This window comes from Elgaria multicarinata, chromosome 3 (assembly GCF_023053635.1).
Source record: "Elgaria multicarinata webbii isolate HBS135686 ecotype San Diego chromosome 3, rElgMul1.1.pri, whole genome shotgun sequence".
Classification (NCBI taxonomy): Eukaryota; Metazoa; Chordata; class Lepidosauria; order Squamata; family Anguidae; genus Elgaria; species Elgaria multicarinata.
In genome coordinates this window covers 49,944,219-49,971,014 of record NC_086173.1, presented here as the reverse complement: position 1 = coordinate 49,971,014, position 26,796 = coordinate 49,944,219, and the positions used below count along the sequence as shown (strand labels likewise).

The 26,796-nt window shown below is 43.4% G+C and overlaps 2 protein-coding genes across 2 annotated transcripts in view; both read left to right on the top strand.

Annotated features, from left to right (window-relative positions):
* The window catches only part of LOC134394622 (ATP-binding cassette sub-family C member 3-like), a 67,378-nt gene extending 64,446 nt beyond the window's left edge, over positions 1-2,932 (top strand). The window contains exons 30-31 of the mRNA XM_063120224.1: positions 279-473; positions 1,840-2,932. Coding sequence (XP_062976294.1) covers positions 279-473; positions 1,840-1,948 — 304 coding nt within the window. The 3' untranslated portion in view covers positions 1,949-2,932. The remainder of the gene's footprint in view (positions 1-278; positions 474-1,839) is intronic.
* Positions 2,933-14,651: 11,719 nt separating this feature from the next.
* The window catches only part of ABCC3 (ATP binding cassette subfamily C member 3), an 85,413-nt gene continuing 73,268 nt past the window's right edge, over positions 14,652-26,796 (top strand). The window contains exon 1 of the mRNA XM_063120223.1: positions 14,652-14,750. Within this exon, the coding sequence (XP_062976293.1) occupies positions 14,721-14,750 (30 nt within the window). The 5' untranslated portion in view covers positions 14,652-14,720. The remainder of the gene's footprint in view (positions 14,751-26,796) is intronic.

Genomic DNA, 26,796 nt, shown 5'->3' with positions numbered 1-26,796 from the left:
CAGATCCCTCCGGCATGCAAGCAGCACGTGGGGGTGGGGGGGGTGGAATAAGCCACTGTGGCTTATTTCCCTTCCATGATCATGCAAACCCATTCATTGTCATGTGTCCTTTATTCTAAACATTATTGGAGGGTTGTGTAATGGAGGGCTGTGAGTCTGCAGGAGCCACATCACGGCTGATTAGGCATGGAGTTCACTGGCAAAGAGTTTGTTTTTCAATGGCACAGCCTTGACCTGGCCATGGTTTTTTAAAAAAACCTTCTCACCTGTTTTTCCAGTGTTGGCCAAAGGCAGCTTGTTTGCTTGGCACGAGCTCTCCTCCGCAAAACAAGGATCCTTATTCTGGATGAAGCGACGGCAGCAATTGACCTTGAGACGGATGACCTCATTCAGATGACAATAAGAACACAATTTGAAGACTGTACCGTGATAACAATAGCACATAGGCTGAATACAATTATGGATTATACCAGGTACCTGCATACGGCAAATACATCGCTATTATCATCTTCATGAATCTCTAAAAAATACAGTTAAAGCACAGACTCCATTGTGTGAGGGCTCGATTACCGAAGTTATTTTTTGCCCATTTCCAAATAGAAAACAGGAGCAAAAATAGAAGGCAACCAATTGACTCATGTACATTGGAGCAATTAATTCACATACATTGTCATCTCACTGGCAAACAGAGATGATTTATGTCATCCATTCAGGAATGTGTTTGCACCAGTTTCTTTTCTGAGGATATATCTGATGCCTTTGTAACATATTTTAGGTGGTAACTGGTTAGTGTTTCACTTCTTGGTTTTCTTGCGAGACCCCCCTCCCTAAAGAGGAAATGGTCCCTGTGATGTTCCAGGCAGTAACTGTACAGAAAACCAGGAGGGAAATTGCTCACATCTTCATGAGTGGCTGGCAGGGGTTCAACCACTTTGTGTCAAGTTGCAGGCTGGAGTTATGGCAGCGGATCTACTGATGAGTAAGCAGCTCAGTCTGCTGCTTCATGGGGCAGGCTGGGCTGATTACTCCTTAGGGATTTTGCTACAGCCTTTTGTAAGTGTGCAGTTTGCACCAGTAAAGAGCAGCAGAATCTTCAGAGAGGAGGAACGGGGAGGAGGCAGTGGGGATTGCTTGTCCATGTCCTTCTTCCAAAAGGCATTTTGTTATGCAAATACACCTCTAGGATTGGGTTGCTTATCTAGCCATCTACCCTACAGTACCAAAGTCATCAAACAGACTTCAGCTGCAGGAAGGGAAGGAATAGGTACAAAACTAGTGAGTAGGGGTGGAGCAGGCGCCCACAAACTGAGAAAAATAGTAGTGTGGTAGTGCCCATATAGGAAACCCACTCAAAGTAGTAGGAGCAGTGTTCTTTATCTGCAGCAAAGCCATTATTCAGCCGATTTCACCAAGTATACAATCTGCTCAAAACACAAAAGAGGAAACTAGAATTCTGTGCCCAACAGTACTGAAATTTACCATCTATATGCATGTCTCATTTTTAGAATGCTTTACAATTTTTTTCTGTTTACCCTCCTAATAGCCTCCTGAGGCCATCACTGGCATTGGAGGGAAGGAGCTGTGGCTGAGACTGACTTGCCCAAGGCAGTGCAGGGGGTCATTAGGGGAGTAATGGGACGTGATCCCATCTCTCCTAAATTCAGTTCCCAATACGTGTCCACTGTGAATCTCATGTTTTCATGATTTTTTCCCTAATTATATGGGTTAGAACTTTTTCTTTTTGAAAGGCGAGGGAGAAGGAGGTTCTTGTAAACCTAAAAAAAGCTGTTTGGTTCTATATTTGTCTGAAATTTAAACATTTCCCCTCTTGTTTTGCAGAGTCCTTGTTCTAGACAAAGGGGCAATTGCTGAATTTGACACACCTTCAAATCTTATAGCATCCAGAGGAATTTTCTATGGTATGGCCAAAAATGTTGGACTGGCATAACAGGACAGTTGCTATGTATCATCGAACGACTAGTTACCCACTGGGTTTGCACCACGTGCCAGCTAACAATGGTTAGTTTTCCAGAGCAACCCATAGTGGGTTAGCATGTCATTTGTCCCCAGTCCACCCTCCCTTGCGGTGGATTGTTTCCCCCAAACAACCCACCTTGAGAACCCACAGTCTGCATTAGGGGTTGTTAGCATATTGTCTGGCACGCCAGCATGGCTTACAGCAATTCCCTGCACAGCCACTCAGCACGAGTGGCCAAATACACTGTGACTCTGGTCCTTTTGAATGATCTCTGTTCCTGAAATTTTTCTAGGATCTGATTTCACCTACCATCAGCACTCCAGCCCCCTCACCACCAGACTCCTATTTCCCCTCACTTTCAGTGATGCCCTCTGCCATGTGACTAAGCAGTGGAGCAACCCTGAGCAAGCCTGTTTTCATGGCAGATTCAGCTGCGACTCCAACTCCAAAACAGCTCCCCACAACCCCCGTGTATTTCCCAAACAGTTTCTCAAATGGATAAATCCTCACTTTCCATGAAAAATGCAAAGTCGTGCATCTATCCAGCAGTGCATTTGGGGGCTCCCCATAGGTATATTAAATTCTGTCTAATTTCTGCAAACTTTCAAGGAGACCCCACACCCCTTTTGGTGCAATGTTCCCAGGGGTCCCTGTCAGGCCCTAATCTATACTCCCCTGTTTTGAGTTTGCCGCAGCAGGAAAAAAGGCAATTCTCAGGGACTTCAGTCTAATAAACTTCCCAGGGACTTCCAGGAGGAGGGTTGTGGCAATACTCATCCCTGCTCATCATCCCAACGTGAAGAGAATGTCATCACGAAGAACCTCGACGGCAGGCCTTCTCTGTAGCGGCACCCACCTTCTGGAAAACCTTCCCTCATGCGGTTCGGGAGGTGGAAAATGTAATAACTTCTAAACGCCTCCTAAAAACATATCTTTCTAAACAAGCCTTCCTTGGACTGTAATTTATTCTGGTTTTATGTGATTTTAAAGTTTTAATCTGGATTTTATGGTTTTAGTTGTAAACTGCCCAGGGAGCTTAGGCTGTTAGGCAGTATAAATATGTAATAAATAAATAAATAAATAAATTCACCACCACTCTTCTTAGAAGATCTTTTCATGCAACCATTACAGCAAACAGCTCCTGCAGCATCCAGGCTATCTTCCCTGGAGGTGTGGGGAGAAGGCACATGTGAGAATTAAGACACAATAATGGAGTGAAAAAGAACAGAGCATATTCATAGAACTTTGGGGCAGCCCAAAGGCCCGTGAGATCCTGGACAGTGTCAGGCATGACAATCGGTTTCCATGGTTCTCCAACCGGATGCACCTGCATGGGCACTCTAGCACACACACACCCAGTAGTGCAAAGGGAAGCTGCATTGGCTGGGGGAAAAAATTAGGGAGATATCACGTACAACAACTGGATTGAAGTGGAGCTGCACACCATGACTTTCTATGACCAGCTGGCTGTCCTGCTTTGGCTTTAGCATGTTCTAAAGCAGTGGAATGAGCAAACAGTCAAGTCTACAGGTGGTTAAACAGTGGGGTTCAGCAGAGGTGGTTTAAATCCAGGCAGAGGTCAGTCAGTCACTCAGACAAGAGCATCAGGCAACAAGAAGATCAGGTCAAAGGGTTCGTTATTGGGACCAATCCTTTTCAATTTGTTCATAAATGATCTGGAATTAGTAGTGAGCAAGTTTGCCGATGACATCAAATTATTTAAGGTTGTTAAAAAGACAAAGCGATTGTGAAGAGCTCCAAAGGGATCTCTCCAACTGGGAGACTGGGCATCCAAATGGCAGATGCGGTTCAATATAAGCAAGTGTAAGGCGATGCACATTGGGGCAGAAAACCCCAACCAAGTATAAGTTGATGGGATCTGAGCTGGCGGTGACCAAACCAGAAAGAGATCTTAGGATTGTGGTGGACAGCTTGAAGGAAACATCTACCCAGTGTGCAGCCACTGTAAATAAGGCAAACTCCATGTTAGGTATTATAAGAAAAGGAATTGAGAATAAAACTGCCAGTATCATACTGCATTTATACAAATCTATGGTGTGACCACACTTAGAATACTGTGTACAGTTCTGGTCACTACACTTAAAAAAAAAGGTATTATAGAGCTGGAAAAACTGCAGAAAAGGGCAACTAAAATGAATAAGGGGCTGGAGCATCTCCCCTATGAGGGAAGGTTACAATTGTGGGAGAAACAAGTATTGTTGTACAAATTCCTCCGCAGCTCGCAAATAAACCCAAGCGTGAGTTTTGAATCTTCAACACAGTTTATTTAGAGAAGTTCTTCAAAAACAAAACAACCAGGCTTGTAGCACCAAATTATAACAAAGCAATTGTCTCACCATAAATCAAAGTAAGCATAACAGCTTTACGGTTCTCCTTGACAAAAGTTGGCTTTGCATCAAAACAGCATACTCCTTTCTCTGGCAGCGGCAGCAGCTTACGCCATACCCTCAAACCTCCACTGGCTGACTGCATATTGCTGTGAAAGAGCGAGCCTTTTACTCCCTTCACTCAAACACCAACAGTTGTGCTGAGCTTGCAAGTCTTTGCCAATAATCTGCCTTAATTACTGTTAAGGTTAAGACGAAAACCTGACATCAATAGCTGGGGTTGTTTAGCTTGAGAAAAAGGAGGCTAAGGGGACACATGATAGAGGAGTACAAAAATTTGTGAAACCCCCAGGGAGCTTCGACTATTGGGCGGTACAAAAACACAATAAATAAATAAATAGATTTATGCCTGACTAGGAGAATGTAGATATACATTTTTCTCCCTCTCTCAAAATACTAGAACCTGGAATCATCCAATGAAGCTGATTGATACAAGATTCAGGACAAATAAAAGTACTTCTTGACACAATGCATAGTTAAATTATACAATTCACTATGACAAAATGTAGTGATGGCCACCAATTTGGATGGGTTTAAAAAGGGGTTAAATAAATTCCTGGAGGAGAAGGCTATCAATGGCTAGTAGCCCTGGTGGTTATGTGCTACCTCTGGTATATGAGGCAGTAAGCCTGCGTGGACCTGTTGCTGGGGTACATGGGTGGGAGGGTGCTGTTGCACCATGTCCTGTTTGGTTAATCCCTGGCCAACAGCTGGTTGGCCACTGTGAACAGAGTGCTGGACTAGATGGATCCTCAGTCTATATCCCACCTACACGTTTGCACCATGCTGTTTCTAAAGGATGCTGTATTAGTGTAACCCAGAAATGGCAATGCTATGCTAGACCAGCTTAACTACTGTTTGAAAGCCCAGGTTTCCTCTTTCCCTTCTCCATGTAAAATAACTTATTCTCTACTTTAGTTACATATTTGGCTCTAGTTAGACATACCAGGAGTCTCTGCCTGTTAAGTAACCAATTACAAGCATTTAATGTGTTCAAGGTTCTGCCCTTCAACCTAAGTGCTTCTGCTCTTTTTAATAAGTAGCAGTTATTAGAACAATTTAAGTCTTTCCCTGAGAGCTTCTAACTCTGCCATGTTCCCAAAAGAAAGAGGAACACTGCTGCACAGAGAGAGACAATATTCTGTCACGGCTTAGTAACCAATCCTACTATATTATTTCACTGCCAGTTTACTGCAAGACTAATTACAGATACTACAGTTGACAACCACATCCTAAGCGCACCTAACTAGAAAACATCCAACTGTTTTCAGTTGACCTTGCTTCCGAGTAAGAATGCTTAATTAGTTTAACTGCACTACATCTTGCAGATTTAATTCTGATGTTCCACCTGACTGCAGCAGAGGGAGCCGTGGGGCAGCAGCTGGGCTGAGAAGCAAGTTACCATTGGGTTCCTCCACTCCCAGGACAGTTTTGACTCATACTGGTTACTATAAGAACTGTGTAACTATAAGAACAGGGGTCTGAGCTTGCTTTCCTCTTCCTATCCCTTTTCCCATTTGTGTCACAGCTCTTAGACCATAAGCCTATGGGGCGGGGACTGTCTTGTTTTTAATCTGTGGACAGTGCTTAGTAGATTTTAGGTGCTATTACTACCATTACTACTAATAAACTTTTCTAAGCATTGTACATATATCGAAAGGTAAGACAGTGCCTGTCTGAACGCTCACAATCTAATAGACACATGGAGAAAGGAATGGGGAGGAAAGCAAGTATCGAAGCAGCAGCAACTTCTCTTGCTGATGGATGGGGCCAGGTTTGTCTCTCCTCCCCCCCCACCCCCTTGTCATGATGTGTCTTTCTGAGAGGCAAGAGGTGCAGTCTTGCATTGGCCCTTCATCCCTTGGCTGATGGATGAGGTGAGCTTGTGCTGCCCATCAGTACTGCCCTCTCTAGTCCCAAGGCAACAAATAAATAATGAGCTGATTATTATTATTATTATTATTATTATTATTATTATTATTATTATATATTTATATAGCACCATCAATGTACATGGTGTTGTACAGAGTAAAACAGTAAATAGCAAGACTCTGCCGCATAGGCTTACAATCTAATAAAATCATAGTAAAACAATAAGGAGGGGAAGAGAATGCAAACAGGCACAGGGTAGGGTAAGCAGGCACAGGGTAGGGTAAAACTAACAGTATAAAGTCTGCACAACATCAAGTTTTAAAAGCTTTAGGAAAAAGAAAAGTTTTGAGTTGAGCTTTAAAAGCTGCGATTGAACTTGTAGTTCTCAAATGTTCTGGAAGAGTGTTCCAGGCGTAAGGGGCAGCAGAAGAAAATGGACGGAGCCGAGCAAGGGAAGTAGAGGCCCTTGGGCAGGCGAGAAACATGGCATCAGAGGAGCGAAGAGCACGAGCGGGGCAAGAGTGTGAGATGAGAGAGGAGAGATAGGAAGGAGCTAGACCGTGAAAAGCTTTGAAGGTTAACAGGAGAAGTTTATATTGGATTCTGAAGTGAATTGGAAGCCAATGAAGAGATTTCAGAAGCGGAGTAACATGGTCAGAGCGGCGAGCCAAGAAGATGATCTTTGCGGCAGAGTGGTGAACAGAAACCAACGGACTGATGTGAGAAGAAGGAAGGCCAGAGAGAAGAAGGTTGCAGTAGTCCAACCGTGAAATAACCAGTGCATGAACAAGCGTCTTGGCGGAAGAGACAGACAAAAATGATCGAATCCTGGCAATATTATACAGGAAAAATCGACAAGATTTAGCTACTGCCTCAATACGAGGAATAAAGGAGAGCGAGGAGTCAAATATAAAGCCAAGGCTACGAGCTTCCTTGACCGGAGTAAGCGTGACATCGTTGACAGTAAGAGAGAATGAGAGATGAGGAGAAGGTTTAGGAGGAAAAACGAGCAATTCAGTCTTTGCCATATTGAGTTTCAAACGACGATAAAGCAGCCAAGCTGAGATATCTGAAAGACATGCCGAGATACGATCGTGAACATCAGGAGAAAGTTCCGGAGATGACAGATATAGTTGTGTATCATCGGCGTACAGATGATATTGGAGGCCATGAGATTGAATAAGCTTAACCCCAATCCAGCTAAAAGGTATCTATCTTGACAAGGATCCACGTGGGCAGAAGAGCACAGTGATTGTGTGTGGGGCTGAACACACATTGCCCAGCTAGGAAATCAGTGGTAATTGAAATTAGATGTTCAGGAAGAGGAGAAGGAGCAGAGGCTAGATTTGGTCACCCTCATTCTCCTTCTCCTGAATCAATACAATTGGCAATTTGTCTGATCAGGGCTGTGTTTGTGGAGCCAGAGACTTCTTGGCTAGAGTAATTGGGAACACAAACACAATTAATTTTATGGATATACATTTCAAACAGGTTCACAATTTTATGGATATACCTTTTAAACAAGTCCATGCTGCTAGGCTTATATAATGAAGCAGATGTTACAAAGTTGCTAAAATGAAACAGGATGGAGTGTTTCCCTCTCACATGATGTTCAAGAATCACAAGGTGAAGCCTGATCACCAAGCAGTAAATTGGATTAGTTCTGCCAGTTGAAGCTAGCTGGGTTCTTGAGGGATTTGAAGGTGACGGAAGGGTGATTAGGGAATAGTGTAGAAATGTCTTGCTCCTGTACTACTTGTATAGCAAAAGCCTACTCATTCCAATAGTATGAAGAATGGACAGAAATCTCAATTGTATGAAGCCATTTAAGTGATGTATTTCTTTTCAGACAGTGTTGTTTATTAATAAGGGAATATTTGGATGTGAAAAGTTTGCCCAAGTATTAGATGCTTATAAAGGCTATGTGCAAAATGCTTGCTGCGGAATATTGATTATTTATTATTAAAACATTTGTATCCCGCCCTATATCAATAGGATCCCAGGGTGGCGTACAGATAAAATCAGAACAATGCAAACATAATATGCACAGCTAAAAAGTATTAAATTGTTAATAAATTAAAACCAGTAAAAATAATAATTTTCAAAACAATTAAAACTATGTGTGACCATGGAGAATTTGGCCATGGAGAGTAGTCCCTCTGAATTCAAGATGATGGTAGTGTGAGAACTGCAGTATTTGTAAATATAGGTTGGAGGAAGATGATACATTTCTGAACATAGGTTGAAGGCTTGCACATTCATAAATTACTGTGAATAATTATCTAAAGGAATGATGTTATTAGCTGCCAATATTTGTAGGAACAAAAATGTTAGCCAGCCTAAGGCCATTGCTAGACGAGGGTTTAGCCCGGGCTGAAACCCGGGCTCACCCCTGTGCATGCAGATGATGCACAGGGGATCCCGGGGTCAGGCTGGGCTAAACCCTCCCTTGACCCAGGATAACCGGATCCACTTGTGGCCCGGTTTTTCTGCAGGCCTGGGCTGAGCCCAGGCCTGCGGAAAGACTAGCTGGTTCCGTGGCTTTTCCCGCCTACGTGGCTTACTTGCGAGTAGCCGAGAGAAGCCACGCTGTGCCCATCGGGCCAGGGACAAGGGAATCGCAGGGAGGAGAGATGGGGTCCATGGGGGGGAAGAGCGGACCCGGCAAGAGAGATGGGGGGGAAGAGCAGAGCCAGGGTGGGTAGATCGCGGCTGGGGTGGTGGTGGAGGGGGCATCGGACATGGTGAGTGAGGGGGCGAGTGGGGAGCGAGCGAGGGAGTGAGCGGGCGAGTGGGGGGGTTGAGTGAGTGGGCAAGAGGGGGGCAAGCGGGGGGCATCAGACATGGGGGGGAAATCGGGGGCAGGGGGAGCGGGGAACCCTTTATTTTTTAAAAAAAGACTTACCTTTTTGTTGGTGCGCTCCTGCGCACATGGCCCCCTTAACTTTTTTTAAAAAATGGAGGATGCGACAGGACTTTCCTTTCCCCATCGCATCTGACGTGTGGAAAGGAGCGACAGCCCACGCTACTTCTAGTGCAGGCTGGCTGCTCCTCCCACACGGATTCTGAGGTAGGTCTAGCAAGGCCCTAGGTTATTATTATGGCAGGATAATTGGCTTCAATTAGATAAAATAACTGTTGAGATAATAACTGTTGAGATAGACTATCTCAACTCCAACACGGCTTGTGATAATGCTACATGCGTCAGTCTTACAAGTCAATCGGAGAGAGGTGAACTGGAACATGCAACCACAAGGCAGCTGTCCTGTTCGCTAGAAAGCTACACTCAGGATATTCTGGTACGTTGTGGATTTCAGCCAGAGGAGCCATTCCTGGATTGCTGTCATTTAGTTTAGGGAGTGAAAGGATGTTCATGGGGATCTGTCCTGGCCCATTATGATTCAGCACTTCTGTTTAAAAGCTTGGAATGTAAGAACGATGGGTTTGTTTAGATTTTACAATGTGACAAAATTGGGAAGAACTGCAAACCCAACATGGGAAACTAGTAACACATTTAACTCTAAACAAATGTTTATTGCAGGGGGGGGGGGTGGCCCAAAAAGTAAATCTAGGGGTGGGGGAAGTAGGTGGGTGGGTTGTGCTTTAGGACTGCCAAAGGCAGATAGCAGGGCTGCAGATAAGCTGGTGCTGGGCAAAAAGGCTAGTCCTGTGCATGGCTGTGGCTGCTTACAACTACCGTATTTCTTTGATTGTAAGACGCCATCGATTGTAAGACGCACACTAATTTCAGTACCACCAACAGAAAAGAAAACCCTAAGACACACCCGCGATTCTAAGACGCACCCCATTTTTAGAGATGTTTATATGGGGGGGAAAGTGTGTCTCAGAATCGAAGAAATAGGGTAGCTAGCCAGGATGGGGGAGCTGATGAACACAGCAAATTTTAAAGCCCAACAGTTATGCAAATCAGCTCAAATGATTGCAATGGCATGAAGAAAAGGACAACCTTGGGTGTGCAAGGCCTATACTAGCTAGAGCTGCAGATACCAAAGGCAGAATCTTCAATTGTTCTATGGAGAATAATGAAAGGCAAGTCTTACTTTCTGATGGCAAATATATCGGTATGGCATATCAGTTATCCCACCTCTGTTTCTTTCTTTTTTATACATAAAAAAACCTAACTTTGAAACTTGGATCTATGGAACTCACTGCCACAGGTTTTCATGAAGTTCCCAGTTAGACCCCAGTATTAGGAAATGCTGCCTCAGCTAAAATAAATGTGACCTGTAACCACCAGAATGAATGTGAACAGGTAAGTTCCCTAAACTTTCTCACAAACAGCAACAGATGCAGAATCCTCCTACTCTTTCTGGCTTGTAGGATGTTTCAAGGGCTACTTCTTGAAGTTCCCTCTGGTCAGACATAAAACAAGTAACTAACATATGTTCTACATAATTTGGTTTGCTCATTAAATTACCACATTTGGTATATTACAATTAAAGGTATTCCATGCAGAGAGCAAAGTCAGCTCTCTGCTTCTCTTCCAGGTCGTCTTTGCACAGACTGATTGCTACTCACACACACAGCTTCACACACACACACACACACAGAGAGAGAGAGAGAGAGAGAGAGAGAGAGAGAGAGAGAGAGAGAGCCTCAAGTTAGCACATTACTTAGTGGGGTGAGGGGGGAGAGAGAGAAAGGTAAGCCCCGTTCCAGGATAGTCTAGCTGTGGCCTTCTCTGAGAACAGCCACCACTCAGCCAACCTCCATAACAGTAGGGTGCCTGCCAGGCTAAACCTGCCCAACCGGTTTGACGCATTCTAGCAACGTCTTTTTGCAACCACCATCTCACAGGATTGCGGGGGTGGCAGGTCCTTGAGGGATAATTCAAACACTCCTCCTACCCCATACATATATATATATATATATATATCCTGAAATTGGTATGCACGTGACTAACTTCCCCACATCTAAGAGCCCGGGGGGGGGGGGGGATCTACACTACTGCTTTAAAGCACTTTATAACAGTTTTGACAACTGTTGGGGCCCAGGACACACTGCATATACAGGTTTCAAAACGTTTTCAAAGTGCTTTAAAGCGCTTTAAAAGCAGTAGTGTAGATTCCCCCCAGGTTTCTAGTTTAAGACTTTAGGTTCTACACGCTTTTTAGAAATTGCTTCACAATGAGTTAGCATTCTTCTCTGCAAGGCTGAATGGCCACTGGTGGCCCCCAGTCACCTCTGATGGGCTCTCTGCCCGCCTCTCTCTGTGTGCATCAGCTGCTTACTCTTAGCATGGGCTCTCTAGCTTTGCCTTGTTGTTTGCTTTAGCTGTGGGCTGCGATCTAGGCTACCAGAGAATGTTTGGGGAGTGGAGAGTCAGAGGTAGAGCTGTAAAATTTCCAGAAATGTTGAAGCCATGGGGAGGGGGGATTTTCCATTTTTTTCAACCAGAAAAAACAAACGGAATTGTTTGAAAAAAATGCCGGGGGGGGGATGCAATATTAGCACTTTTTACCAGATTGAAAGTCACTTTGTTTCTTTAAGAACATAAAATGTAATTATTTCCAAGTTGGTCTGGTATAAAATTATTACATTTGGTATATTAAAAGTACAGTGTATTCAAACAATTACTACAAATTGAATTTACTTTTTTAAATTTTTACCTTTTTTGGTAACAAATGGAGCTACAAGATCTCTTTGGTTTTGCCATTTTATGAGGAGCAGGCAAAAAAATAATTAAAAACCATAGAAGAAACCATCAACATTAGTAACAAAGAAAATTATTTATGTCTACGCTAGTCCTCCACAGTGTCAAGCAGACATAAAGCACCCATTCCCATAAAAGAACTGAGAAAAAGCGGGGACCAAGATTCAATGAACATGCATGAAGCTTAATCAGACTCATGTTCTGAGCTATAACTATCGCTATCAGTTTCAGTCTCTGCTTCAGTGGCAGTGCCCCCTAGAGGCAGAAATGCATCTTGCTCTTGCATCTGAGAGTTGTAGTCTCTGATTGCAACCTAGGACTTGCTTGTACATGCACAGAAATTGTAATAATCTGATATTGTACATAGCTTTTAGAAATAATTTGGATAAGTAAATATATGAACACCTTGTCTGAAATATTTTATTATCATGCTAAAATAAAACATTCCATACTCCATTTTTTCTTCATTTTTTTCAATTTTTCCAATTATTTGGGGGGAAACAAACAAAAAAGGCTTCAGAAAAACAGAGGGAAATGGGGGGGGGGGAGTTGGAATTTTTCCGGTTTTTTTCTAGGCCTTCACAGCTCTAGTCAGAAGACCTGTTGTTCATCAGCTGTAAAGTAAGGTGGAGAGAGGAGATCATGAGTTCATCTAGTCCAGCATTCTGTTCCACAGTGGCCAACCAGCTGCCTCAATGAGAAGCCCACAAGCAGAACATGAGTGCAGCAGCATTCTCCCACCCATGTTCCCCAGCAACTGGTGTACATAGGCACACTGCCTCTGATACTGGAGGTAGCACATAGCTATCAGGACTAGTAGCATTATCCTCCAGGAAATTGCCTGACCCCCTTTTAAAGCCATCCAAATTTATGGCCATGTTTAAGCCTTCTGGTAGCACATTTCATAATTTAACTATGTGCTGTGTGAAGCTTATGTGCTCTTATCTGTCCTGAATCCCTGGGGAAATTACTCCCTAGCCAATTTCTCAACACCATGCATTTCATACACCTCCCTTCAATGATCTTTTCCCTAAACTAAACAATCCCAGCTGTTGTAACCTCCCTCATATGGGATTTGCTCCAGAACTTTGATAATTTTAGTGCCATTTTCTGCACTTTTTCAGGCTCCACAATATATATGACCAAATTGTACACAGAATTCTAAGTCTGGTCAACTTGTACAAGGCCACTATGATTTTGGCAGTTTTATTCTCCATTCCTCTCCTAATTATGCCTAATGTGGCGCTTGCCTATTTTACACCAGCCACACTACTGGGTTGACATTTTCATCAAGCTGTCCACTCTTTCATGGTCAGATCTCATCAGGTTATATCTGAAGTTAGGACTTTTTGTCCCAATGTGCATCACTTCACACTTACTTACACTGAGCAGCATTCACAATTTAAATGTCATTCTCTTAGTTTGGAACAATCCTTTTAGAGCTCTTCACAAATCCTTTTTGTTTTAACCACCTGAAATAATTTGGTGTCATTGGCAAACTTGGCCAATTCACTCATGGCTCCCAATTCCAGATCATTTATGAACTAGTTGAAAAGAATTGGTCACAATACGGATCCCTGTGGGACCCCATTATTTACTTCCCTATTGGGAGAATTCTCCATTGGGAGAACTTATTCCTACTCTCTGCTTCCTGCTCTTTAACTATTTACTCATCCATGTAATTTACTCTCCTCTTATTCCATGACTGCTAAGTTTTCTCAAGCCTTTGGTGATGGACCTTGTCAAATGATCTTGAGGGGGATAGGGTAGATGTATATGGTGCTTACTTCACTTGTGAAAGACACAACTAAAATTTATCTTCTTCCACCCACTGCCATTCTACACTTTAAACCTGCTTCTGCATTCCTGATATGTTAGAACAACAGCAACAACAAACTATTTGCCACCTCTAATTTTTTAATTTTTTTTAAAAGGCTGAGGCTGTACACCTTTGCATTTTAAACTCACTGCAACCATCAGGACTACAGGAATAAAATGGGAGTTCGCTTTTGTTGCTGCTCTCTGGGTGGTAATTTGGGGTGGGCTGGGGGCTGAACTTTTGCCCCAAGGTCCAGCCCTCTCTCCACCGCCTTTGAAACTGCCAAGAGGCAGCGGTAGCAGCGGCCTCCTCTGGTCCAGAGGCTCTCTCTCGGCAGCCCCGCGGCTGGCTCCAGCTCTCCCACAAGGAGAGGAAGAGGCGGCAGCAGCAGGCATAACCGTCCCCTCGCCTTGCTTTCGCTCTGCCCAGCGCTGCGGACCCAGAGGGAGAGGGCAGGCGCGTAGTCGGAGGCGGCAAAGCAGCTGCGCCTTGTAGCAACCTCTCGTTCGCGCTCACGTTAGGCAAGCAAAAGCTGCCTTGTGCCAAGTCTGATGGGGAGAAGATGATGTTACCGTGCACGGCACGGCAGCCCCCGGCCCCCTGGAACCGACCCTCCAAGGAGCTTCTACCCCTCTGGAGGAGTCGAGAGTCGGGGCCTCGGCCCTGTCCCGTGATACCCCCGCGGCGCCGGCTCCTGCTTAAGCTCGCCCACAGGGATGTCAAGATATTCTTGCCAGAAAAAGCCCCCAGCTTTTCCCGGTTCGGGCTGGCGTCGGCACCGCCTAGGCAAGCCCTTCCCCGCCCACCTCCCCGCGTGTGTGAGGCGAACATCCGCCCTAGCGTGGCGGAAGGGAAGGGAAGGCGAGCAGGGTTGGAGGCGTGCCAGAAGCAGCGGGGAGGACAAGGGAGCGCCGGGCTGCTCAGACTGGAGGCTGGCCCCGTTCGCCTGCCGCTCCTCGGACCTGCACTATGGACGTCTTCTGCGGCTCCAGCTTTTGGGTAAGCCTACCCTGCGCCTCGGGATCTCTAATCACCTCGGATATCCCGAAGCCGGATGGCGCTCCTTTGCCTGCTCAGTAAGGCGAGGTTCTCCGTTCCAGCTGCGGTGCTCTCGGGAAAGTGCTCTGGCTCTTTCAAGTGCCGGCTCAAACAAAGACGTTGCTCCGCGGCAACAGCCTGGACAGCAACCGGCGGGCACTTGAGCCGGGCTTATAGAGATAAAATCTCTTCCTCCTGCCTGCGAGGCGCGCCCTCGGCCGAGGCTCTGGAGAGGTCTGCTTTGAGCGGCATCGAGAAAGGGAAGAGTTTGGGGAACTCCATGGCTTGGGACGGAGACACGGCAACAAGTTGTATGAAGTAGTTTAGCAGAGCTGCGTAAAAGCACAGGCTTCAGACAAACCCGGTCACATTTATATAGGGAACATACGCTGGGATAGTTGTGGCTGGAGTCCTTCAGGGGCTGCTTCCAGACAAGGGGTGTGCGGGAGTGTTTGTTTAACACGCCATAGCTCTGCCTCATTCAAGGAATTTTGGGGAGAGGATAGGGCAATTTGGGGGACTGGTTGGGATGTCCTCATCTTCCACTTGAGTATCTCCACCGCTTCTGCTGTCGTTTTCTTACCGCAGAAAATCTGTTAAGGAAGAGAAGGTGGAATAAGTGCATTTTACCTTCTGTTGTTTGCTCTAGGACCCCTCTATTTGGAAACATCCTTGTTAAGGTGAAATATGCTTTAAGAAAATAACAAGCCTGCCATGTTTTCCATTCATTATCAAACAAACGGGCCTGTAGCAAAATGACGCCTCGCACCCCCAATTTATCATGGGGAATGAGGGAATTAAAAACAAACAAACTGTTGAGGGCAGGCTCAAACTCATGTTTGGCAACACACATATTTAAATACTTTGCTTATTTAAAACCTTCAAACACTGACCATAGAAGTAATCAATGGGAATAATCATTGGAATCAATGAGGCAAAGTACTTGGAAAGGTGTTCATATGCCAGCTGTGTTGCTGTCCAATCCTAGACAGATTGAACAGCAATATAAATTTTCATAGGCCATTTATGCATTCAGCAAAATCACTGTTTTAAAAAATAGTGATGTTTTTGCTTATTCATGAATCAGCAGAGAACCATGAATCAGCAAAGTCATGGTAAATAATGGTGAGCCTGTGGAATTTACTACCATAAGATGTAGTGAATACCACCAACTTGGATGACTTTAAAAGGGGATTAGACAAATTCATGGCGGAGAAGGCTACCAGTGGCTAATAGTCAAGATGGCAATGCACTACCTCCTGTTTCAATGGTACCATGCATCTCTGAACTCATGTCTTACTTGTGGGATTCAGTTGGCCACTGTGTGAACAAAATGCTGGACTGGATAGAATCATAGGATAGTTGAGCTGGATGGGGCCTATAAGGCCATTGAGTCTAACCCCCTGCTCAATGCAGGAATCCACCTTAAAGCATAGCCTTTGGTCTGATTCAGCACAGCTCTTCTTATGTTCTTAACTGTATCTTGATATGAATAAAGATATCTTGACTTCTCTATTGACTGTCTTCATAAGCGCAGAGGAGGCTACTCCCTGGTAGTGTAGATTGGCTGTTGCAAACCTGACTAGACCGGTATTTTCAATCTCATACTACTATATTATTATAATGCTAGGTAAAACCAATACAAGTTTAAACCTAAAGGCAGCCAGTCAGTGTTTACTGTGACTGTTTCTTTATGCTTGGAATTCCACTTAGTTCCACATTGGATGGATACCTCTGGTCCACTACAGATGTATGTTGATACCTGGTCCAGCTTCTTGGGGGAGACAAAAACAGTTCATTGCACAGCTGGCCACATCTCTCAGACCATAGAAATGGAATGATCTTAGGCTGCAATCCTATACACAATTATCTGCCCCATTGAACTCAGTGGCCCCGTTCAGAAGACACCTTAAACCATGGTGCTTAAGCGAGAAAGCTGAGCAATGTTCAGAAGACACCTTAAATCATGGCTTTAACCATGGTGAATAAGTCTTTTTGCCTTAGTCACTGTGGTTAAAGCTGTGGTTTAAGGTGTCTTCTGAACACAGCCTGGCTTTCTTACTTAACCACTGTGGTTAAAGCCGTGGTTTAAGGTGTCTTCTGAATGGGGCCAGTGGGTCTCATTTCTGAGCAGTTGTATATATGTATTTATTTATTTATTACATTTATATACCACCCCATAGCCGAAGCTCTCTGGGTGATTTACAATAACTGGTTTAATAATATTCCAACAAAGCTGGAATAAGGAAAGTACAATAATTTGGGATAAGCACTTTCAAATTATCACAGAGTTGTAAGCAGCATAGTTTCACTCTCTGGCGGGGGAATGGGTGTGACATTGTGCCCCAGTGGAGTGAAATGAGCATTTGCACAGATGACAAAACATTAACTCAGGCCTATAAATAACCTCATAAAAGTTACTAGCCCGCACAGATATTTGCTAGCCTGCTGGGGACTGGCAGAGGAGGAACACAAAGCTGCATTTCCATCCGTGGTGAGGAGGAGAATGTTTTCTTCTTCTAGCTGCCCACTTAGTTTCTATGCTAGATGTAGAGGAGAGATAGAGTGCTGAATTCTTCCTTCACCAGCCCTCTCGCCCACTTCAATGCAATTGCTGGTTGCCTATAGCTAGTGTTTAAATACAAGGATGTGTTAAGGCCAAATATTTTGCATAGGAAGAAAATATTCCTCTGTTAAATGAGCAAGTTAGTTTAAAGGTAAAATGCTTGTTATAGTTTTTCACTTTAACCATGCCAGCCTCAACAGGTTTACTCACGATTATGTCCCATTGACTTCAATGGGATTTACTGAAGTGCTAAATCTCAGTGTGGCTGGCCACTCACAGAATGGAAGGAGCAGTGAGCCCTGCTCACAGGCAGGCAGTGTTGGATACCGCCCCAAGTCTGTGATAGGTCATTGTTCTGTAGAGAAAATTTGCTATATATTATCACAGATAGATTCTATAATCCTACAGTGATTTGTTTTGGGGGCAATTTATGAAGCATTGTTGGTATTGCTTACCTATATTTTCTGTTCGTTTCTTCAGTGGTTTCATGATGGTGTCTTCCAATTTCAAGGAAGATCCCTCTCTAAACTAAAGTATTTCGTTTACAAGCTGTCCTGTAAAGACTGTTTTTAAAGAGATACCTTAAAATTCTGCTATCAAATTAATTATGCAAAATAAAAGACATCATACAATTACCATTGTAGGTGCCGTAATATATAGGCCTAATTTTCACAAACAGCAGATGAGTAGGCATGTTTGTTTCTCGACTGTACCAGCAGGATGCTCCTCATAGTGCTAAGTGGCTGAAAACTCCTCTACACATAGAAACCAAGCACAACTAAGTAGGCTCTCTTCCATGGGTGTGCTCTGTACTCCTTGGGATACTTGAGGGAGTAGAGATGGAGAATAATCAGGAGTCCTACTTTGAGATATGGGCCCCTTGTTTTTCCACTGCAGGTCTATTTGGGAATGATTTACATAATTTTGGAAGCTTGGGTGGGGGGAAAGTTAACTCCCCTCTATGCAGCACTTTTTCTCTAACTGAAATTGGCTGCTTTGATATACAAATAAAAACATTTGGGAGACTGGATCATGGATCTCCTTCCTATTGTGTAGATTGGCCTTCAAACTGGCTTTTTGTTTAATTGTAATCCTGCCCTCCAGCACAGGTGGATGTGTGTTTATGTAAAAGGCTTTTGTCTGTGAATCTCCAGTGGGAGTGTGTGTACCTATGAAACCCTGTGTGTAGGTGTAATGTTAATATCAGTCCAAGGGATGGTCCCAGTCTTGGTTATATGGATGAGTCTGATGGATGGATTTCCCATTCAACCTCTTCCCCCACGCCCTGTTCAAGGCTATTGCCAGAGCAGCTTACTGTTGGTACAATGGGCAAATTGTTTCGATGGCTCAAGGGGATTGTGTAGCTATCTTCTGCCACCCATTAGATGTAACCTCAAGGACAGGATCACTCTTTTGGCTACTTACTTGTATCTCTTTTAGCTACTTAGCCCTTTGATAGATCTGTAACATGTGCACTTCTTGGGTATCTACTGCCTGCTGTATTGTTTCAATGGTGCCCAGAGTTTTCCAGCAGAAAGTGAAAACACCAAAGGCTTATATAATATATGCTCATTGAGGCGTCTTGGGAGGGAGGAGACATGCACAGCAGTTTCATATCCAGTATTTGTTTGGAAGGATGCCAAAATCATCCACTTAAGGAGGAACCATTCTGCTTGGATGACCGCCTAAGTTTTATTTATTAGTTACATTTTTATCCCACAATTTCTGCAGTGAGTTCAGGGTGGTGTACAAGGTTCTCTCCTCATCTTTTATCCTCACAACAACCCTGTGAGGTAGGTAGGGCTGAGACATAGTGACAAATCCAAAGCCATCCAGTGAGCTTCATGGCTATGTGAGGATTTGAACCTGGTTCTCTCTGCTCCTAGTTTGTTTGTTTGTTTATTGCATTTATATCCCACCTTTTTTTCCTTCAAGGAACTGAAGGCGGTGTATGTAATCCTCCCCGTCTCCATTTTTATCCTCACAACATCCACCCTGTGAGATAGGTTAGGCTGAGAGTCTGTGACTGATCCAAAGCCACCCAGTGAACTTTGATGGTTGTGTGTGGACTAGAACCAGGATCTCCTAAGTCCCAGTCCAACACTCTAGCCACTACACCACACTGACTCTCTTAACCATTATACTCTTAACCACTATACCATCCTGATTGCTAAGTTGAATCCTAAACTGCTGTCTCAGGGAGTGTCTTTATGGGTATATTTTAGGTGACTTTGATAGCAGCATTTTTATTTGTTTAATGTACATAAAAGTTTATTATGCTAACAGTATTTTTCAGTTCAACAGGAACTGTAGGAGTGATATTGTCTCTTGCATTTGGCTCAACACGTTTATGCACAAGATTTAAACTTTCCCCCAGGCTTAGTATTCAAAACCTGGGAGGGAAATGGAGTTGGTGGTAATGCAAGTTGTGAATTCTGTGAAAACTGCTTATCTAGAAATAGAAGGTTAGCATGGGCATCCACAGGAAAAGGCAAGGAGGGTCAATTGACCCCCCAAAGGATGACCCAAAGGATGAGAAACGAGCCTGCTCCCACCTTTTAGTGTTTTTAGCCAATGAAGTCACAGCAATGTTTTACACATCAATCTGGGTGCATTAAGTATTATGGGTGCACTAAGACTTTTTGGGATCTTCTCTACCTCATAAAAAAACAATTTAGAAATCCAGGAGTTTCCTGTAGCTAAGTTTCGGCGGTAGTGTGTCTACCCAAAACCAAAGCAATGACAGGTATTCATAATCCTTCTAACTCTAATCTTTTAATCGTTTTTTCTGAGTTTATAAACATTAAAAAATAATACCTTGACGATGTATGCAGATAAAGTTCATCATTATTATATCCATATTGCAGGAGGCAGGGCTTTGGCTGAGAAAGTATGGGTTACATTAGTCCTGCGAAGTAGCCCAGTGTTGTTATTCCCATTTTCCAGACAGATGTGTGTGAGAGAATAGTGTATGACAACTTTGCAGCATAATCTAGTGTTTTTGGTACTTTAGGGAAATGCAGATGGGGCTGTGACATTGATTGTAGCAGTAGTTCAATTTATTAAGGGTTGGAACAGGTTGTGGTTATATATACACGAAGGCCTTAGCTAGACCTAAGGTTTATCCCAGGATCATCCTGGGGTTGTCCCTACCTGCTCCCGGGATCCCCTGTGGGTCATTTACATGAACAGGGATGACCCCGGGACACTCCCAAGATAAACCTTAGGTCTAGTTAAGGCTTAAGAGAGAGTTGAGGAGAGGTTCCACTTGGATATCCTGTGAAAGCTTTCACAGGATATCCAAGTGGAATGTCTCTTCAACTCTCTCTTAGTGTTAATCTTGGAACTGAGAGTGCCATACAGTTACAAGAAGTTAGTGTTTTCTCATGTATTGCAGAAATAAAGAATCCTGTTGTGAATGTACCTGAATCTATTGTGGCAGAAGGTGCAAGCTGTGCAGGTAACCCCACTTTCACCCCAAATGTTAACTGTGCCCTTCAGCCCTGTAATGGTCTTTTGCTCAAAGGGCTATTACATGGGTGAAGGTAGTCATGGAAAGAACTGAGGGTGTCAGCTGTGGGTGGAAATACATTGTCTGGACACCAGGTCTAACCACAGAGAAACAACAGAGGGGTAGACTTGGTATACAAATTTCTCAGAGGCCAGATCTACCTATCTTAGTAGACCCTGGTGTCCAGGTCTTATTGTTGTTCAGGTATGAGATCTATCAGAAATGGCAGACCTGTTCTCTGATGCTATCAAGGTTTTTCAAAAATGTCCAAACATCACAAAATGTACAGTTCAAAGAAAAATATGTACATCCAGAAGAACATTGCTGTGGTTCAAAATTCAAGCCATGCAAAAGTTGTATTGTTAGCAAATGTAAAAAGTGGCTGATAACAGTGTGAAAAGTAAAATAAGTACCCCAGGATCCTAAAAACTAGTAAAATAAGTAGCCCAGGATCCTAAAAACTACCGTATTTCTTCGATTCTAAGACGCACTTTTCCCCCTAAATTAACAGCTCTAAAAATGGAGTGCGTCTTAGAATCGATGGCGTCTGACAATCGAAGCAATATGATAGATGCAAAAAGACTCTATCCTATTAAAAAAGGGTCTGAAACATCCATTCTCTCTAGCTTTATTGCTTTTAGAAAGCTGAGCAAGCAGGGCTTTCTAAGATTGCTTTGCTGGCTGATTGGAGCCTACAGCGCGCCCCGTGCAGCTCCGGCCCTCGTCAGCCACACCGGGATGACACAAGAGGCTCCAAGAGTCAGGAGGCTCACCCACCTCCCAAGCACCGGGTCCGCCCGCCCCCCCAGCCGCCGCGCTGGGAAGCGGGCGTCCCACCTGGAACTCCTCACACCCACGGAAAAACCTGTGCCCAGAGGCTAAAGAAGTGCTGCTCCACCGAAGCGGCCCTCATGCGGCAGCTCCAGCTCCAGCCGTCTCTCTCCTCCTCGTGCAGGCAGGCCTCCAAAAGAGGAAGTTCCTGCAGCAGCCGCGAGCCATGCTAGCAAAGAGGAGCTGGGAGGGTAAGCGCCTGGTTTTTTGCTTACCCCTAAGCTCCTCCCAGCCCAGTGGCACCAAACCCCAGCTCTATCTAAGATATTTCTAAGAAATTTCTAAGAAATTCTACTCATAAAAGATATTCTAAGAAATTTATTTTTTCTTAAAATCAAAGCTTTTTTTTCTGTTGGTGGTACTGAAATTAGTGTGCGCCTTAGAATCGATGGCGTCTTACAATCGAAGAAATACGGGTAAGTAGCCTCTAGGACACCTAAAACTGATCAAGCTTATGCATAGTCCTTACACTGCTAAAGACACTCCCCACAGACTCCACTGCTACTCTCTAGAGTTGCCTTTCCCAAGTGGTGGCCTTCAGATGTTTTCAACTCCACTTAGCCTCAGCCAACATGGCCAATGGCCTGGAATGCTGAGGTCCAAAACATCTGTAGGGCATGAAGTTGGGGAAGACTGCACTAGGAAGTGTTCACCAATATTTCTAAGATGAAGGAAATCATTTTAAGACAAGTCATGTGAAGTTGTCAGTGCTATGATAAAGGCAGTGATGCCATAAAATATCTGATATGGTAATCTTAGGATAGCTGTATCATGTTACGCACTTGGGGTGTTTTTTTGGTTGTTTTGTTCCTGTCTGTCTATTTTTTATCTTTTGCTACAAATTAAGTTTTGTTGAAGTTTATGATGTTTCTTGAATATAACACTCTTCTGCATTACTGCTGTTGAATTCCCAGGATCTTCTGCTACTCTATGTAGGCTTCTAAATGTCATGGAATGTGATGGTGAGCAACAAGGAGTGCACACAAGGAAAGTGCATAGGTGTGTTGTTACTGTGTGCACTATGTGCATGAATTACAACTGCAATTCATGGTGGTGGTGCTGTGTACAGCCCTAGGCAGAAATAAGTCCTACAACTCCCAGCATTCCCCAGCCAGGACTTATTTCTGTCTAAATATGCACGGATTGTGCCTCAAGTGTGCTTTAATTCTCCACCCACCCACCCAAAAATAGTTCTGGTCAATTAGTTTTGGTGTATTGAGACAAAAAAAGAGTAAATAACATGGGGTCCTTTTCTTCCTTTCTTTTTTAAAGCTATGTTTACAATAAAGTCAATGTGCTACATTAGATAACTTTCTAGGGCATTGGAAAACTTTCTGATGAAAATTACCCTAGGCAAATCACCCTAATTTCCATAGGAAAGTTTTCCAGGAAACCGACATCAATAGATATTTATGGAGGAGGTGATGTGTGCCTTAATATAGGACAAGGAAGCAGTCTTGTTATGGAACCCCATCTCCAGACTTCCAAGATGCAAAATATAAAGCAACCTATGTCAGGTCCACAATGGTTGCAAGTGGGCATGCTTGAATCTACACTAGAAGGGTTTTCTTCTCCTTGTCAAGGTTCTTGGGGTTGGACGCTGGGTAGACTGAAGTGCAGCAGTAAAACATGTAGATCTGCTGGCCAGACTCATGAAATTTAAACAAAGTCCAGCCAAGCCAGAGGCTACATTCTGTCTGCCAAATGAAGAGGCCAATATTTACACCCTTACTCTTTCCTGTGCCTGTTGAGGGCTCTAGGGTTAGTATCCTATTGTGCCCATGCACTCATGGAAGCAACCACTCTCACTGTGGGGGTTTTGCACTTCTAAAAATAACCTGAAATTAGTGGAAGTGCTAGTTTCCAAAATGGAGTAGATCAGAAGGTAGCTCTGCTAACCAGTCCCAATCTGGAAACGAGCATTTCCGGGGTTATTTTGTGATGTGTGAAAGCCCTGTTATGCAAGCAATCACTTCCAGCAGAGGTGAAGCAGCCCTACTGGATACTACCCTAAGCCACGAGAACCATCAGTCCTTGGTAGTTCATCATCCTAACAGTCAGATTAAGAGTTCCTGAGTCAATTCATATATTTTATTTAATAGACCTTTCCCTTGCCTTTCAGCATGTAAGTGCATACACACATGCAAGGCGGCTTGCATGTATAACAACATCAAACAACAATACAACCAAATTATTGAAATAGCATAAAATGTCAGCATTTAAAATATTAAAAATAATACCACGAGATAAATATTTGCTAAAACAGCTCTAGAGGGGTATCCAAAGTGCTGACCAGCATAAGACAGCCTTTAATCCAACAAAACGGGCCATATGTCTCTACCTGGGGAGGGTATTCCCTATCCTTGTTACTCACCAACTTGGCCTCTCTTTCAGCAGAGACAAGTCTATGGGTGCATCAAATAGCCTGGTTTCAAACTGTTTAAGGTTTTAAAGGCCCTTCCCATATCATACCTTGGAGCCCTGACATCTTGATTTCTGTTGATTTCTCACCTGCCCAAGGGCCTCTACTTCCCTTGCTCGGCTTCGTCCATTCTCTTCTGCTGCCCCTTACGCCTGGAATGCTCTTCCAGAACACTTGAGAACTACCAACTCAATCACAGCTTTTAAAACTCAGCTAAAAACTTTTCTTTTCCCTATAGCTTTTAAATGTTGAGTTTGTTCTGACTCTATACTGTTAGCCTCACCCTACCCGGTGCCTGTTTACACTTCCCTGTGCCTGTTTGCATTCTCTTCCCCTCCTTATTGTTTACTACAACTTTATTAGATTGTAAGCCTATGCGGCAGGGTCTTGCTATTTACTGTGTAATCTGTACAGCACCATGTACATTGATGGTGCTATATAAATAATAATAATAATAATAATAATAATAATAATAATAATAATAATAATAATAATGTGGAGTAAATTACTTGTCACACACACAAACAAAACCCAGAGCCATTTAGTTTAATGAAAAGCAGCTTTACAGGGGATCATTCTGAGTGGCAAAATGGCAGGCCATGCTTAACCCTGCTTCAAGCCCTGTTAGTGGGTCTCACAGATGCATTTTGCTGACCACTGGGTGAGAAACCAGGATGCTGGCTGAGATGGACTTTTGGCCTGATCCAGCAGGGCTCTTCTTATGTTATTTGTTTAGCATTGTCTCTGCTTACCATTTTTTAGTTCCATATTGATCTCTCCCAAGCTCTTTGGGGGGCTGTGTGTAATTTTGCATGGAGAAGTGTAAGCTGCTGGGTTTCTGTTGTACGTATTTGCATGCAATGTGCATGTCATTGTACCATGCTTTGAAAACAGCTGCTCAGGTATGTTGAAGGAGAGTCCATTTGTGTGACTGTCTTCAACAAAATCTAAATCCTGTGAGTAATACTAGATTCCTTTCCTTGGACGGAGTAGGGGAGGAAGAGGTGTGGTATGACCTCATGTTGACATTCTCACCCATTTAAGTAAGGAGTAGAGAAAATTGTTGAACAGTTGACCACACCGTTTCATATTTTTCTAGGCTATAAAGCAGTTTGGGGGGAACAGTATACCCTGAAATATTCCTAGTTTACACTAAAAAACTGGATTTTATGTCTTCAAAATGGGGTGGGTGGGTCAAATTGACTTTACTTTCTTAATCCCAGCAGCCCTAGGGGAAGCTCCAGGTGAAAACTGAACCCATCACATCACATGCTACAGCCTTATTTGAATGTCTATAGACCCTTCCTCCCCCATTCCATCTCAAGACTCTGATCATAAAGACACCATGACTTCAGCTCAGTTTTTTTCTCTTCCCTCCCCCACTTTTTGTAATCTTTTGCTTGGAGATCTTGAAAGCTTGCAGTTTTTTGTTATCTTTTGGTTGGCCTAATAAAGATACTACCTAATATGGATTTTGGTTGTTTACCATAGAAGTTTTTTATTAATTGCAAAAATCTCTTGGAAGATCCAGGGTAGGAACTCATCCTGATGCAAAATAGTTAACTTACACGTATCTTAGACTGTTTTTTTAATATTTCCTTTTTGCTTAGCTCAAACTTTTGTGGTCCCAAGATGATGATGATGATGTAGCAATTAACTACTTCCTGAAAACTTTGAATGAGTAAAATGCTGGCAGTGCAATCCTATGTATGTCTACTCAGAAGTCCTATTGAGTTCAGTAACGATTCCTCCCAGGCAAATGTGTATAGTATTACATCCTCAAATCTATATATACACACGCTGAGCTGGTTTGCATGATCACCACAGCCCACTGTGGCTTATTAAACTGTGGGTTGCAGTGCATGCTTGTGACCATTTTAAATATTTAACACATGTCCGTGGCTTATAGTATCATGCAAACCCAGCAGCTTATGTGAGGGTTAAACAACCCTGGGGTTAAACAGCCATGGGCTGTTTTAAGGTAATGGGAGGACTGTTTAACCCTAGTGTAAGCTACCCTGACCAGGTTTGCATGACATAATAAGCCATGGTGACTGCCTGCCATGGCTTGAATATTCAAAAGGGCAACTGCCATGCACTACAACCCACAATGGCTGCAGTGATCAGGTGAACCTAGTCACTGTAAAAATGCTTGGACTGTTCAATGCTGTTATGAGGTGTTCTGCTATAAAACATTATTGCTGAAACTGTCACAAGACAGTACTTTGGGCAAGGGCCTTCCTAACAGGGTCATCTTTTGATTTAAAATCAAGAAAAATATGTCTGTAAGGATAAAATAAAATTATTATAAGATAATTTGGAGGTGGTATCTAACTCCAATAAAATTAAACTTAATAAATAAAGAGAACTCGATACTTTGTTGGAGAGGACGTCGGGAGAAAGGAACTTATATACATATGTGGTGGAAATGTGAACATGTACAACAATTATGGAAAATGGTGTATAAAGAGATAAATGAAATAACTGGAATGGATTTAGAAAAAACACCAAGTGTAGCATTATTATCAATGTATGGAAATCTTAAATGTAACCAGATAGAAAAAGAATTAATAACGAACCTGTTAACAGCTGCAAGGTTAATGATATCCAGAAATTGGAAGGTTCAAGGAGATTATGATATAGAAGATTGGTATAAAGAAATATGGGATATTGCTAT